Below are 16,305 nucleotides of genomic sequence, written 5' to 3'. Positions count from 1 at the left end.
GTGCATGCATAATGGACTTACCTTTGCCCTCCTTTGTGTTACATTTCTTTCTCCACTACCGCACAGGTGTTGATTCATGGTTAGTGTGTTACGTTTTCTATAGTTCTGAATCACACTCTGAATCTTCCATAATTTATTCATAATTTTTGCAGTAAGTTGTTGATTGATTGCAGAAGAGCTTCTCGTGCTGTTCTTTGTTTGTAAGTAGAAATAACTGAAAATGAAGTGGAATGGCCACCATACACATCTCAGTAATTGATAGTTGGGGTACAAGTTTAATAACAATTTTTGTAGTAAATGGATTGATTGCAGAAGTGCTTCTCATTCTGTTCTTTATTTGTAATGATGTGGAGCATAGCTCAAATTGAAGTGTAATGGCCACATTGTTTTTCAGTAATGATAGTCAGGCCACACATTTAGTTGATCAGTTGATTTTTAATAATATATCTGGACAGCGCTGTTCTTTCCTTATATTGCAAAAAAAGTAAACAACCAAGTGCAAGGAAAAATAGAAATTTTATATTTGAGTAGGGATCATAGAAATATAATGCAATGAAACAGGGATGTCATCTACACATGGACATTTGATTCCTATTTCGACCATATCTTATAGTGCTACAAGGTGATAACAGAAAGATTGATTTGTACAGTTACAATATGGAATATAAACTATAGACGCTTAATTAAATGTTCGTAACTTACGAATGCAATCCTCTACGAAGATGCAATTTTTGCCAACTTGTTCTTCATCAACAGGCAAATCCATTGCTGGGTAAGTTGTGTTTCAGGTCCTTCCTATAACCAGAGTGAAGGCAAAAACTCAAGGAAGAAAAAAAATCTATCTACTGTAAAAATTAAGTTTGTGTGAACTAGTGTTGCACTGATAATCTCTTGAATTATTGCAGCCAATATTAGCTAATTTTACTAGTATCGGTATCAGTTACAAAGAGGAAATTAATTTGCGAAACCCACAATCAATCATTAATGAACAGGTGAATTAAAGTAAAGCGGTGAATGCAGCTGTAAGTGGTACATTTATTTGCTATAATTGTTGTATAACTGTTTTGGGCTTGTTTGTGAAAGTATGGCTGTAAGACTATAGCAGGCTGTGTATATTTATTGGCCGCCCACGTAATCAGTCCACAAAGTGTCTGGAATCCCTCTAAAAACATTGTTTGATAAGGTGGCTTAGCTGTTTTATAACTACTTGGCTTCCTTTTCCATGAAAGGGGTTAGTGGAAAAACTATTAACATTGTAAAAAAAGGGTGCCCACGCAATTAATTATATTAATTACATTTGATTGCATTATCATTACAAATGTAATTTACACACGGACTTTAGATGATTTTCTGTTCCCCCTCCCTTGTTCTGAAGAATATCAGTTAATATCGGCATATCGGTTACAGGAATAGGCAAATAATCGGTACTGGTGAATGTGAAAAAATGCATATCGGTGCAACACTAATGTGAACATGTGGGATCCAGTCACATATTATAGTTTAGATATATTACATACAGTGTACCGTTGTATATATACTATTGTGTGATGCTTGATTATAGTCTGCGGTGTCTCAAAGAGATTCAGTTGACAGTCCTCCTGAGGTAATATATTGTGTATGTTGGCCATATGTACAGTGTTATTTTGTGTAGGATGAATTACCACCTAATCCTAATGAGAGGTCAAGTAGTTTAGCACACTCTTCAAGGTGTGTGTGTGTGTGTGTGTGTGCGTGCGTGCGTGCGTGCGTGCGTGTTTGCGTGTTTGCTGCATTTACCTACTAAGACGAGACATTATAAGCAATGGCTACTTGCCTATGAAGATCATCAATATACTCTAATAGAACAACCCCATGTACTAAATGAATGCAATTAGCTACTGTATACGTAAAAGAAATATTCGAGGGGATTTTTATGGGTGTTGATAGCTTTATGAAAATATAATCATGGATATATTTGTAGCTGCACGTATCACTTCAGGTTGTAATGGCAACATAATTTCTTATTTTCTGGATTTCATGAATATTTTCACGACAATTTTATCCCTTTTGCTCAGCTTATACAGTAGAGAGTTGATAGTGTGTTAATTATTTGAGCACCACAATGACTGTTCTATTAGAGTATTTTGTCAACAGATGTATGCTCTATATTAGAGTAATTGAGTAGACTCTGTATATAAACAGCTGTTTGATTGTACAGTGTATGTACTTTTCAGTTATGCAAACTCCCTTCCCCAGAATAGTTAAAATAATCAACTCACCATTGTATAGTATTCTCCAGTCTTAGTGTGTGTACTGACATGGTTCACTTGTGTAGTGGTTATGGTAGTAACAAGAACTCAATAATCAGTGGATCAACTGAATCTCTTGATGACGATGAAGAAAACTTGTTGGAGGTGGAGGATGTCGCTGCATATCTGAGATTTAATAAAGAAGTAAGGAAATTTTCTGTAAAGTACTTCCACATGGTCTCATACTGTTAGTGTGGTCACATGCACAAGGGGAATATGTATTGAACAGTGTTCTCCACTGTCTTATAGTATCCTTGCAGCTACCATACACATATTGTTACTATAGGATGATGGTGGATACAGTCTTCGTGGTGGACCAGTTGATGCTCTAATAGCATATGCTGCATCACCACTGAATATTGCAGGTATGATTGTGTATATATTAACCATGTAGGTGTCATTGTACTTTGTGTTTTGTATCTTTTGATGTATCATTCTACAGACAAACACTACACTGAAGCTTTTCTACTGATCTATCCAACATTTGTAACCCATGAGGAACTGATTAACAAACTGGTCTACAGGTTCGTCGTATGGTGTGTTGTGCAATTGTAATTTTTGTGTTGTAGACTGCAGTACTTCTACAAGGAGAACAGACAGACCATGTGGACTTCTTGTACTAGTTTGTTAGTGAGAGTACTAAAGAACATCAAGTAGGTCACCTTTCTAGTGTGTGTTTTATTAGAGTATGTGTATGCATATTCATACAAGTAGTTGTTGTGAATGTTTTGCTTGAATTTGTATGTTTATTTCCAATGGCTAGCAATATACAAACAAGTTAATGTTGTGCTAAGTTCTTCATCAGTTTTCTTTTTAATGGACCTCAAGACTGTGGTTTTTTAATTGTACAAATACATTTTATGTACAAGTACAGGACATGCGCCCTTTTATATATCTACTAGTGTTTTCCACTGAGCAAGGTGCTCATAGAAACATGCAATCAAACTGGAATCAGTTGTGTAGAAGTTTATACAATGTCTAAATTTTGAAATTTATTTATTACTTTTCTGCCAAAACTTTAGCATTCAAGAAGCTGCTGTGAACACACCTCCCACATCCTTCTTTCCTGTGTGCATAACGTATCAATACTTTTGAGTGTCATCCATCAGACAGACACAAGCACACAGTTTCCAAACTAATTTCACAACCCTACAGCATTCTTGCAGCCAGCTGGGTCTTGTGCCTGATCAAATATAATTTGTTGGTACTACTTCTCTTACATTTTAGGATGGGTCTTAGTCAAGAAATTGATGTGAAAGTGATTGGTCTGGTATATATGATGTTGTCAGCTAAGCAACTCAAATTTGCTCAGTTGTTAAGAGATGCTCTGATTACTAAAGTAAGCACATTTCAATTAGATAGTTAGATCATGTGATGCTCCTTGTAGCTGAAGCAACTAATACCTGACCACACTGCAATGATTGCAGCTCTCCCTAAGATGATAACAGATGGAGCAAAGTAAGTGTATTCTACAGATACCGTAGAGTCTGTTTGTTAAGCGCACGTATATATTAAGTGCATATTGCCTGTTAAGTGCATACCTGTGTCCTGTACTTAACCCATTCACGGTGGCAACCGCCATATGGTAGATCGCTCTAATAAAACACTCGCTGAATACAATTTCGACATGTTTACACTGGTATTGTGCGTTTGTTAGCACGATGCACCTATGCTGAAATGCACACGCCCATAGAGGTCCCGTTTCTGGGATAACCGGATCCTTCGCGCACTATTGTGGGTTTGTTACGTAATCCGGTAAAACTTTTCTTGTGAACAGAGTCGAGTTAAAGTGTTTCTTCGAGTTGATAGTAGTGTTTTCGAATACTCTGAATCATTTCTGATGTACTACAATAGCCGAAGAAGACAGTCAATGGTTTTACAAGAATGTGGCGTGATGTGCACGCGTGCGTATACGCATGCGCAATGAGGTTATTGAGCTAAATCTTGATAAAATCAGCTAGGGAGACCATCGTTCAGTAAGCAGACAATGTAGAACTGTTTAATAGACTGTTATAGTGATTTGTAGATCCTTTGTTTGTACCCGTATGTGCTGTTTATATTGTTTTCGTCTTTGTTGTGTTGTAATTACTTTGCGGTTTGTGTTGTGTAAACATAAACAATATAACCAAGTTTGTAAGTCTATAGCAAATATTTCAAGGGGTGGTTACTAAGTAGTTTAGTGTACAGGTAGTGTTATACTGGGCAATTCGGCCAGACCTATATAGTCTGCCGGGAAATTCAGCAGTGAATGGGTTCATGGTTGATAAGCACATGTGGACAAACACGAAGCTCCAACATGAGACGAAGCTATACTATCTAGAGAAGAAATGCTAGAGGTTTTCTAATAGTGCATAGTGCAAAATTTCATTAAGTACAAAGCCAAAATATGGCCTGTACTATACTTAATTACCAAGCAAAGTGGTCTTCTGTAGTTAGTAGTCTATGCTCCACATGAAGGATTCAGTGCACAATAACTGGACTCAAATATATTGGTACTTATAATGACTGCAATTCACACCACCCCAAGAGAGTGAATCCATAATAATCACAATGTGGTTTATTTATTAGACGCATGCGCTTAACAACCATATGTTAATCACAATATTTTTTCACGAACTTTTATTAGGCATATGTGCCTAACAACCAGACTCTACGGTAGTGAATTATATATCATTTATGTATATTGTCATAGGAAACATTCGTTATTTGACTTCAAGCCTGAAGGCTTTGCCAAACAAATGACACTACTAGATGCTGGATATTTCTACAAGTTGGATGTGAGGTATGATCACTATTGGCAGTTAACCATCTTCTTTGTATTACAGATTTATGAGATGTTGTGTTGGGCTGCTGAGGCCGATGAAGAGAAGAGTCCAGGTCTGACCAAGTTCACTGAACACTTCAATAATGTCTCACAGTGGTAAGTGTACTTTGTACCAAAAACAATGGGATCAAAGCATGTGCTGGTATAATATGAAAGGCACAATTGAGCTGTGAATAGTGTCTGTCTGTAAGGCACGTAGCCAAGTATTTATATAAGCTGCCAGGTTAAAATTATAAGGTTCCAAGTGGGATTCCAAATTGTTGTCGTTATTAGAAAGCAATGACAGTAGTCTAGCTGTATTTAACTAGGGAAGTAATATGCCCAGCTTTGTTAGTAGTTAACTTGGAGAAGAAAAATGGAACTGTCCGTGTTTCATATATGCATGTCATACTTTCACCAGTGAAACATGGTACATACAGACTATTGTGGGATACCAGTAATGAGATTTGCTAGTGATGACTCTTGTACACAGGTGACCCAATATTCCACTGGAAAGGCATGACCATGTGTAAGTAACCAAAGCCTTTGCTGGCGCATGGGCATGTGTGCTTGCATTGGTTGTTTGTTTATCAAGACACACGATAGTGTGTCGTGCGGCCCAAGAAGCCGGCGCGCCACACCGTGAGTATATTAACAGGAAGAAAGAAAACGCAATTTTCACACCTATGTAGCTCTGTGATCCATTATCCGATTGGAACTAAATTTGCTAGAGACGTGCCGCCCAGTTAGGGGAGTCTACGTACCAAATTTGAAGAAAATCGTTCCAGCCATTTCCGAGATACAAGCGAACAAAATTTCGTTTTAATTTCTTCGTTTTCTTCTTCATCTTCTTCATTTCGCACACTTTACAAAATTCGCCATAAAACACGAATGCGTGCTTGGATTGGGCTGAAATTTGGCACACTTAAAGGGCTCATTAAGGCGGATCTCCGTACCAACTTTGGTAGGAATCCGATGAACATTCACGGAGTTATGACCGATTATTTGCGTAAAATAAGGTCGAAGGTCTGTCACGCCTACAGGGTAAACCCCTTGGAGGAATCAGTTGAAAATTGATATGTAGATGGAGCAACCATCGTAGAAGTACCTTTTTGTGGTTTGAAAAAGGATCGGGAGAAAGACCATGGAGATATGACACAAAACCCAACCTGTGTCAAAATTACGCGATCGATTTTTATCAATAAAAAAACTATTTGTTTTCGTGTCTACCAGGCAAACCGCTTAGAGCAACAAGCTGAAAATCAGTATGTAGCTGGAATAATCATCATAGAAAGTTCTTGCAGTAGTACAGAAGAATCGGATTACAAATCACTGAGTTATGATTCGAAAGGCAACTACGTGCAGCAAATGCGAGATCGAGATACTCTAATAGAACAGTCACCCTAATAAAGCATTTAGCTGCATGTATACATTGCAAGTTATTCTGTAGGGAATTCAGCTACAAACATGTCACCCTGTAGTCAGATCAGCTAGAAGAAGGTACTTAATAGAGAGTTCAGCTACAAAGAAGCCATCATGTAGAGAGTTCAGCTCAAATAAATCACTCTGTAGAAAATTCAGCTACAAACAAATTGCCCTGTAGAGAGATCAGCTAGAAGAAGTTACCTTGTAGAGAGTTCAGTTACAAAGAAACAATCATGCAAAGAGTTTAGCTGCAAACAAATCACCCAGTAGAAAGTTCCGCTATGAACAGATCACACTATAGAGAGTTCAGTTAGAAACAAGTCATCCTGTAGAGAGATCAGCTAGAAGAAGTCACATTGTAGAGAGTTCAGTTACAAAGAAACAATCATGCAAAGAGTTTATCTGCAAACAAATCACCCAGTAGAAAGTTCCGCTATGAACAGATCACACTGTAGAGAGTTCAGCTAGAAACAAGTCATCCTGTAGAGAGATCAGCTAGAAGAAGTTACCTTGTAGAGAGTTCAGTTACAAAGAAACAATCATGGAAAGAGTTTAGCTGCAAACAAATCACCCAGTAGAAAGTTCCGCTATGAACAGATCACACTGTAAAGAGTTCAGTTAGAAATAAGTCATCCTGTAGATAGATCAGCTAGAAGAAGTCACTTTGTAGAGAGTTCAGCTACAAAGAAACCACCATGTAAGAGAGTTCAGCTGCAAACAAACCACTCTGTACAGAGTTCAGCTATGAACAGATCACCCTGTAGAGAGATCAGCTAGAAACAAGTCATCCTGTAGAGAGTTCAGCTAGAAGAAGTTACATTGTAGAGAGTTCAGTTACAAAGAAACCACCATGTAAGAGAGTTCAGCTGCAAACAAATCACCTGTAGAGAGTTCAGCTAGGAACAAATCACCCTGTACAGAGATCAGCTAGAAACAAGTCATCCTGTAGAGAGTTCAGCTAGAAGAAGTTACATTGTAGAGAGTTCAGCTACAAATAAACTACCATGTAGAGAGTTCAGCTGCAAACAAATCGCCCTGTAGAGAATTCAGCTACAAACAAATCACCCTTTAGAAAGATCAGCTAGAAGAAGTTACCTTGTAGAGAGTTCAGCTACAAGCAAATCACCCTGTAGAGGATTCAGCTAGAAACAAGTCACCCTGTAGAGAGTTCAGCTAGAAGAAGTTACATTGTAGAGAGTTCAGCTACAAAGAAACTACCATGTAGAGAGTTCAGCAGCAAACAAATTGCCCTGTAGAGAATTCAGCTACAGACAAATCACCTTGTAGAAAGATCAGCTAGAAGAAGTTACCTTGTAGAGAGTTCAGCTACACACAAATCACCCTGTAGAGAGTTCAACTAGAAACAAGTCACCCTGTAGAGAGATCAGCTAGAAACAAGTCACCCTGTAGAGAGTTCAGCTAGAAGAAGTTACATTGTAGAGAGTTCAGCTACAAAGAAACTACCATGTAGAGAGTTCAGCTGCAAACAAATTGCCCTGTAGAGAATTCAGCTACAAACAAATCACCCTGTAGAAAGATCAGCCAGAAGAAGTTACCTTGTAGAGAATTCAGCTACAAACAAATCACCTTGTAGAGAGATCAGCTAGAAACAAGTTACACTGTAGAGAGATCAGCTAGAAACAAGTCACCCTGTAGAGAGTTCAGCTAGAAGAAGTCACATTGTAGAGAGTTCAGCTAAAAGAAACTACCATGCAGAGAGTTCAGCTGCAAACAAATTGCCCTGTAGAGAATTCAGCCACAAACAAATCACCCTGTAGAAAGATCAGCTAGAAGAAGTTACCTTGTAGAGAGTTCAGCTAGAAACAAATTACCCTGTAGAGAGTTCAGCTAGAAACAAGTCACCCTGTAGAGAGATCATGATCAGCTAGAAACAAGCCACCCGTAGAGAGTTCAGCTAGAAGAAGTTACATTGTAGAGAGTTCAGCAGTTTAGCTGCGAACAAATCGCCCTGTAGAGAATTCAGCTACAAACAAATCACCCTGTAGAAAGATCAGCTAGAAGAAGTTACCTTGTAGAGGGTTCAGCTAGAAACAAGTCACCCTGTAGAGAGATCAGCTAGAAACAAGCCACCCGTAGAGAGTTCAGCTAGAAGAAGTTACACTGTAGAGAGTTCAGCTACAAAGAAACTACCATGTAGAGAGTTCAGCTGCAAACAAATCACCCTGTAGAGAATTCAGCTACAAACAAATTACCCTGTAGAAAGATCAGCTAGACGTTACCTTGTAGAGAGTTCAGCTACAAACAAATCACCCTGTAGAGACTTCAGCTACAAACAAGTCACCCTGTAGAGAGATCAGCTAGAAACAAGCCACCTGTAGAGAGTTCAGCTAGAAGAAGTTACACTGTAGAGAGTTCAGCTACAAAGAAACTACCATGTAGAGAGTTCAGCTGCAAACAAATCTCCCTGTAGAGAATTCAGCTACAAACAAATTACCCTGTAGAAAGATCAGCTAGAAGAAGTTACCTTGTAGAGAGTTCAGCTACAAATAAATCACCCTGTAGAGAGTTCAGCTAGAAACAAGTCACCCTGCAGAGAGATCAGCTAGAAACAAGCCACCCATAGAGAGTTCAGCTAGAAGAAGTTACATTGTAGAGAGTTCAGCAGTTTAGCTGCAAACAAATCGCCCTGTACAGAATTCAGCTACAAAAAAATCACCCTGTAGAAAGATCAGCTAGAAGAAGTTACCTGGTAGAGAGTTCAGCTACAAACAAATCATCCTGTAGAGAGTTCAGCTGCAAACAAGTCATCCGGTAGAGAGATCAGCTAGAAGGATCACCTTGCAGAGAGGTCAGCTACAAACAAATCACCCTGCTTCATCTTTTCTTCTTCCTGTAGTAAAGAAAAAAATGACAGGTTAAAAAGCCCTAAAGCTGGCCATAGGCCGACTTTGGGGTATACAAATACAAAAAGAAGTGAAATCTAATCCAAAACAGCCAAGCTGTAAAAAACGAGTGCGGCCCTGAGAAAGGCTATGGTGAAAAAAGATGTGAAATCCAAGGTGGCGGCCAAGAAATGGCTGTGATGGTAGGTTAATGGTAAAAATTTTAATAACAACAATTCAGTGAATTTGGTGCCGCTTGGTCTTGGCACAAAATTCACCTGAATTGTCGTTATTAAAATTTTTACCATTAACCTACCATCACAGCCATTTCTTGGCTGCCACCTTGGATTTCACATCTTTTTTCACCATAGCCTTTCTCAGGGCTGCACTCGTTTTTTACAGCTTGGCTGTTTTGGATTAGATTTATTTATGAACTCCCACTCATCTTAGTAATTTCTGCAAGTTTACAACTCATGTATTTATTAGTAAGTCATCCCAACCCTTCCTGTCATTAGAATGACAAGTGTTTTATTCCTTTGTTTTGTTACTACACAGGACAAAGACACTGATCTTGGACAGAAGCCTTGACAAGAAGGGAAGAGAGAGAGTAATGCTCTACTTCATTTCAATAATGAAGGTACTAGCTACCTGATGATAAGTTGTGTTGTCAGTGTGTGTTATTCAACAGAGTCTACGACATATTAACAATTTCAATTCTTATTTGGCTATCCTATCTGCCATTGAGTCAGCATCAATCAGCAGACTGGAGTGGTCAGAAAAAGTTATCAAGGTGTGAACAGTAGTGTAATATATGAAACTATATTAGTGAAATAGTCGGTTTCTTACTAGATGCATTTTGGTCATATTAATGCAATGTTATTCTGGTGTCTGTGTTGATTAGCTCTATCTATACTTAATGACATTATTTTGTTGTTTTACAGAATTTGGAAGAGCCAAGAGCATTAATTGATAACAAGGGATCATTTAAGGCTTACAGAGATGCCTTTGGAACAGCCACACCTCCCTGTATTCCATACATGTAAGTGCATGTTTGTGTTTTAGAGAAGTGACTCCAGCAATTTGATTTACCACATTCTCTTACATTGACAAGCCTTTAAAATATCTCTAGCTGTATTTAATTTAGAAAAGTATTCTATTATTTCTGATGGCCTGTGGGCTGGCTAGGTGGTTTTGTGGTTGTTACACATGTGTGTACAGAGACTTCACTACAATAAGCATAGCCACTACAGCTATGTTTTGAGCCATGACAAATAAACAGCAGTTTTGTATGTAGATATTTCAAGTAACTCTCACAATAACTGTTAATTGTAACATATACATAACATTTGTTGCACTCATAATCATATTGTTTCTTATTCTAGTGGACTATACTTACAAGATCTCACTTTTATCAACATGGTGGGTGATAAACTAGAAGACGACAAGTCTTGTATCAACTTTAACAAACGCTGGAAACAATATAATACTGTAGACAAGATCAGATTAGCCCAAACAAAGTGAGAATTCTATAATTCTATAGTTAGTTTTAATTCTGTGAAAAATGTAATAATATATGTGTGATTTTAAAAATGAAGCAGGAATTCAAATGATAAAAAGCTGTAAAACAAGAGAGACATGAATGATTATAGACTGTATTCCAAATTATGTCACCAATTTTCTATTTTGGGATTTCTTATATTTTTGAGTATTATCACCAATGGCGATCGAGATTTCGAAGATTGATATAGAGGCTAACAAACTAGATATCGAGGCGAAATTACCAGGTTTGGTTATTACAGCAAAGGAACAATAGTTTTTCTTCTAAACTTTGAAAACCAGCTGAAAATTTCTAACCCGGTGTTAGAGAATAGATTTTATGCCCTTATAACTGCACCTGTTAGTTTTAGGTCAATATCTTCTTCCAGGATTGAATAGCGATTTGAATCTTATTAAGCCCCATTGGAATTCTCACTCGAATTTGTTAGAATACCCCAAATAGCCGCAGCCATTTTATTTCGTGACGTCATTTGGAATACGGTCTATTACATAGCAAATCTCTACATTGGCATGTTATCATAATTTGTTCACTGCCAAAGTAGGGGATTTTCCCACATTGCTAAGGCTGCAGCACAAATTGCTGTCAGCCTTCAGTGCTGGTCACTATATAGTGTTAATAATAGTAAACACTTTAGGTTTAAGGAAGAAAATCCATCCCACCCTGTCCAAATACTGTAAAACAATAAGAAGTGAATATCCCTGGTTGTTCACTTCTTATTGTTTTACAGTATTTGGACATTACGTATGACTCCAATCCAGCTTGTTTCAGTACTTTTTATTGCAGCACTATACACTGTCCCTACTTTACTTTAAAATTACTTGTTTGAACTTTTTTTTGCAAGCTCATGACCACTAAATAGCCTGCTTTTCACAAAACCAGTCACAATATTATATAGAGTTAATCACAGCACTGTATTCTAGATTATGACTCATACAATAACTGATTATGGCTTTACATAAGCCTGTAGGCAATAGCGGACGTGGATTTGTGCATACCTACAGACTGATAAATGGGGGTGGCTACCATATACCTGCAGACAGTGATTTACATAAGTGGGTGTGGCTCACGAAAGGAGCAGGGCTATGCTGTGACGTGTTAATCACATCCACATCGTTACACTAATTAATTTAGCTCGTGATCAAATCCTGGTCAGACCCAGATAGTCTGTAAAGCGGGACCTGGATGACCCCACTCGGTTTTAGTTACTAAACTATATTTATTGACTTGCATGTGGCTAATTTGCCGTGAGTTACTCTCACTGATCGATATCAACTACCAACTTCGAAAACCACTGAGCCATGTGTGTTCAAATAGTTTGGTGCAACTCTAAACTAACCACGTGTATTTGGATAGTTTGATGCAATTGAAGTTCTGTAGCAACTTGATAGAAACGTTTCAGGTTGATCTTAAGACACTTTTGGGCTTGATTTTGCCCAACCAATAGACCACTTTATTTAAAGGCACGAGGAATTTAATTAAGGATTGGCAATGTCTGGAGTACTTATTTTCTAAACCAGGCATTGGTTCCCATACAACTTTTATGTTTTTCAAAGTGTCTCACAGACTTGCAGCTCTTTGGATTGAAGTGAAACTTGGACACAGGATTTACCACCTATAGAACTACCAATTGGCACAAACAGAGTGGAAATAGCATGTTCATAGGTGAAGATATGGCTTCGAGAATGTAGTACATGTTGTGGTGAAGAATAAGCCTATTAGTCACAGAAACACCTGCTGAAAAGATCCTAATGTATCAGTATCCAGTCCTACAAGCCACAATCAATCCTTAAAGACAGTGCAGCAATGGTCAAATAATCCTATTCTCCCATTCTGTTACTGGATACTTTGCCCTGTTGCTAGATACTTTGCCGGGGTCTGCAACTTACTGTTATAATTGATTTTGGTTTAAACTGCTATCCTGTGTGGTCTGTGGCATGCTAATGTGAGTGTCAGTAATAATAAAAGGTTGAATTTTGTCAAAAGTCATAGTGTAAGATGAATTACAGGTACTCGATGACTAGTTTTCATATCAAAATGATCACAGGTGCAGCAATCATTATGACTACACTGCTGTTATGTGTTCAATGGTTTTCCTTACTAATGTAAAGCAGTATTTGCAATACCTCAGAATGCTTTAACAGAGAGATAAAGGAGTGTTTATTACCATGCCACAAATTATTAGCACTGAGTGCACCCATACAAGTAATGAGCAAGACTCTGATTGACCTTGTCAGTTATCCCTAGACCATAACTGCATTAGTGAAACTAGTTTCATGGAATTGTGGCAAAGCATAGGCCAAATAATAGCATTTTTCAAGAAGGCAATCCATCTGCCATAGTACTCCAGTGATTACACAATAGCTAATGTATTATCCAATTAACATTCCATGGCTTCTGGTGAAGTGGAAAATCAAGGCAGGTTTTAAAGTTATAATATACCACTTTAGCGTGGGCGTTCAAAGGCGCCGCTCGGTGTTTAACTCGCATATTGCCCGGGCAATATCATGGGAAAGCGGTTTGCCAATGACTTTGATACCCAGCCAGTTCAAAGAATCGATGCGCTTTGACTCGTTATATTGAGCGACATAGAGCTTTGTATTGTGGGACTCGGTTTTGTAGAGGTTGCTAAGCTTAGTACATAGGCTAAGATAGAGTAGTTGGTTGTTACTAAAGGATAATGAAGGCACAAAATAACTGTTTGGGCGATTGTGGATGCATATTTCTACCCACCGCATATCAGCCTTTGAACAGACCATGGAACAGCAAAGCTACTATTGCTACGTTGAAATAGGTTAGTAACGTACAGTTCTAAGTACTTAACTTAATATAATAACTTACTTACTGTCCCAATAGCGAAGTTAGTTGGCTTAACTTAGTACAAAAATGATAACAATATAAACTCCATCCCACAATCGCAAGTTTTCTAACATTGCGTGTTGAAACATAGTAACGTATTACTGACGTTTTAATGTATGGACAACGTTTTGATGGCTATTAGCCCACGCTATTAAAACCATAATCGATCTTCAGATGCTACTGTATAAAACAAATGGGATGAGTTCTCGTTAGTTCTTTCACCTATTAGGTGAGTACGCCCCAAGTGATATATATCACTTGTACCATGGCTGCTTGGGATTTTGCTGACATATACACCCGCAGCCCTCGGGCCTGCGGCCCTCGTGCTTTGGGTGTATATATCAGCAAAATCCCTCGCAGCCATGGTATAACTATTACTTATATCACGGGCCACACCCACACCTTCGTTGTCCCTACTATACAGTACTATTGTACTGTATGATATTTGTCTTCTTTTTCATACTACTTTTTATGGCTTGAATCTCTTTGATGTTAAGGTGACCGTTAAGTGGATTATGGGTGCCCTGGCTGTTGGAAATCTTATAACCTATAATCCACAAATATGCATGGCTAGAGCTATGTGGGCACGCCCTGTACCAGTGTAGTTAGGACAGTGTTGTTAACCCTGGTGGGGTGGAGCGTGGTTGTCATGACTGGCCTTTTAAATGCAGCTTGTGTGTTGATGTGGTTGATGTACACTGTTTCTGTAACAAACCAATCTAATTAATTACTTCCTCTTATAGTGGTGCTGAGGTTGGGGATGGTAGGCAAGTGCAGTCCAACAGTGGTTTAAGCTCTTCAAACAATTTGTGGCACCTAAATATGTGCTTCTTAGCCCTTAAGCCGCACAAAATTATTAATAAAAGTGCACTGAAAACACATAGGCCAATATTTCAGCCATAGTGCGTGACTGTAAACAAAGCGCTATAACTTCTGTACAATAAGGCTACACAGTTTGTACTATTCTACCCGTGATGTAATAAGGAATAAAACAGTTTTACCCTTTGGCGAAAGCATAAGGCCAAAACTCGCTGTGTATGCTAGCTGTCACAAAACACAAAACAACTCATTACATACCTTCAGAAAACGGTTGATAATTTCTTCACAATGTGTCCTATGGAGTTCTGGTAAGGACCAGCTGATTCTCCATTCAATGACAAATCACGCCATATAAAGCTCACGTGAGTCAAACATTTTTATAAGTGGCTACTGATGCGATGCGTGTGAAGTAACAGGAAATACAATCGCTGTTCTTTGTGGTGTCATAACAAGTGAGCAATTGTACAATTATTTATACTTGACTAAGTAGCCCAATGAATAAACCTGATATAAGGTTTTCAGTTAATATCATTAGACAAGCTCATCTGTGCTGGCTGTTTAGAAGCCATTCTTTAAGCATGCGTTACTTAAAATATTTGTGGCGTTTTACATGCTTTAATAAAACGGCCAATATATCGGCCTATGTGGCTTTAAGGGTTAAGAAAGTATTATACAGAAATTAGTATCTTGGTATGGTTTCATGTATGAACAAGATAGTAAGATTTAGGTGAAGGGTAGAGGCAAGATGCTGAGGGCTAACACTTGTCAGAAGCCTAAAGAGCACATACCACTCATGAGTTTGTTAATGTGGGATAAAATGGTGGCCGTATGAGTTTGGTCAAGCTGGCAGACAGACCAAAAACTGATTAGAGTGTTGGAATGATACTTCTGTAATGGTTTTCTTGTTTTTCATGCTAGACTTGACATTAGATAGTCTTAAAACGCTCCCATAAAGATGCTTTTCATTACATATGATATTTCTATGGTAGCAGCATTTTTTTTTGGTGGGGAGGGGGGTGGAGTTGATCCTGCTGTACTGTGCTGTTATGCAATTATCACTGCTAGCTTTAATGATATGTGCTATTTTTCCCCCTTAACCACAGACAATACACAATAGATCCGGATCATGAAATACTGATCTTCTTTGGTGATTTTGAAAATCACTTGCCAGATTCAGTAAGTATAACATAACCTAATGTGGTACTACTATCAATCCTTCTCATTGTAGGATTTGTATAAAATTTCACTGGAAATCAAACCTAGAGGAACTGCCACAGTTACTTCATAAAGAGACAACAAAATTATTAATATAATGTGTAATACGTGTACAGTATGTAGTATGATAGCTACTTGTGTCTTTTTTAACTTCAGAGTGATAACCTTGTGTGCAACCAAACTTGTTGTCAAGACACACGGTCGCCATGAGTATATTTACAGGAAGAAAGAAAACACGATTTTCACGCATGTGCATACATAGCTCTGTGCTCCCTTCTCAAATTGGAATCATTTTTGTACTGCAAACGCCCTCCACCTTCAGCACTTCACATACCAAATGTGAGCAAGATTGCCTAATGCAATTGTGAAATACAAGCCCTCAAAGTTTGACTTGTCTTTGTTAGGGGTCTCAGGGGCAAATGCACATCTTGATTTTTGTGAAGTTTGGTGCACTTTTAAGAACATGCGGTGCAATCGTACCAAGTTTGGTGCAAATCT

The 16,305-nt window shown here is 38.2% G+C and overlaps 1 protein-coding gene across 1 annotated transcript in view; it reads left to right on the top strand.

The window, feature by feature from the left end:
* The window catches only part of LOC136266342 (rap guanine nucleotide exchange factor 1-like), a 30,611-nt gene extending 14,623 nt beyond the window's left edge, over nt 1–15,988 (top strand). The window contains exons 13-28 of the mRNA XM_066061360.1: nt 1,562–1,603; nt 1,652–1,707; nt 2,315–2,432; nt 2,575–2,653; nt 2,731–2,812; nt 2,858–2,941; nt 3,516–3,627; nt 3,676–3,746; nt 4,981–5,065; nt 5,114–5,208; nt 9,915–9,996; nt 10,048–10,149; nt 10,301–10,398; nt 10,742–10,876; nt 15,696–15,768; nt 15,821–15,988. Coding sequence (XP_065917432.1) covers nt 1,562–1,603; nt 1,652–1,707; nt 2,315–2,432; nt 2,575–2,653; nt 2,731–2,812; nt 2,858–2,941; nt 3,516–3,627; nt 3,676–3,746; nt 4,981–5,065; nt 5,114–5,208; nt 9,915–9,996; nt 10,048–10,149; nt 10,301–10,398; nt 10,742–10,876; nt 15,696–15,768; nt 15,821–15,880 — 1,374 coding nt within the window. The 3' untranslated portion in view covers nt 15,881–15,988. The remainder of the gene's footprint in view (nt 1–1,561; nt 1,604–1,651; nt 1,708–2,314; nt 2,433–2,574; nt 2,654–2,730; nt 2,813–2,857; nt 2,942–3,515; nt 3,628–3,675; nt 3,747–4,980; nt 5,066–5,113; nt 5,209–9,914; nt 9,997–10,047; nt 10,150–10,300; nt 10,399–10,741; nt 10,877–15,695; nt 15,769–15,820) is intronic.
* Nucleotides 15,989–16,305: the final 317 nt, after the last annotated feature.

The sequence above is a fragment of the Dysidea avara genome, chromosome 9 (genome assembly GCF_963678975.1).
Source record: "Dysidea avara chromosome 9, odDysAvar1.4, whole genome shotgun sequence".
Lineage (NCBI taxonomy): Eukaryota > Metazoa > Porifera > Demospongiae > Dictyoceratida > Dysideidae > Dysidea > Dysidea avara.
The sequence above is the reverse complement of the archived record's forward strand: the minus strand, read 5'-3'. Positions and strand labels throughout refer to the sequence as shown.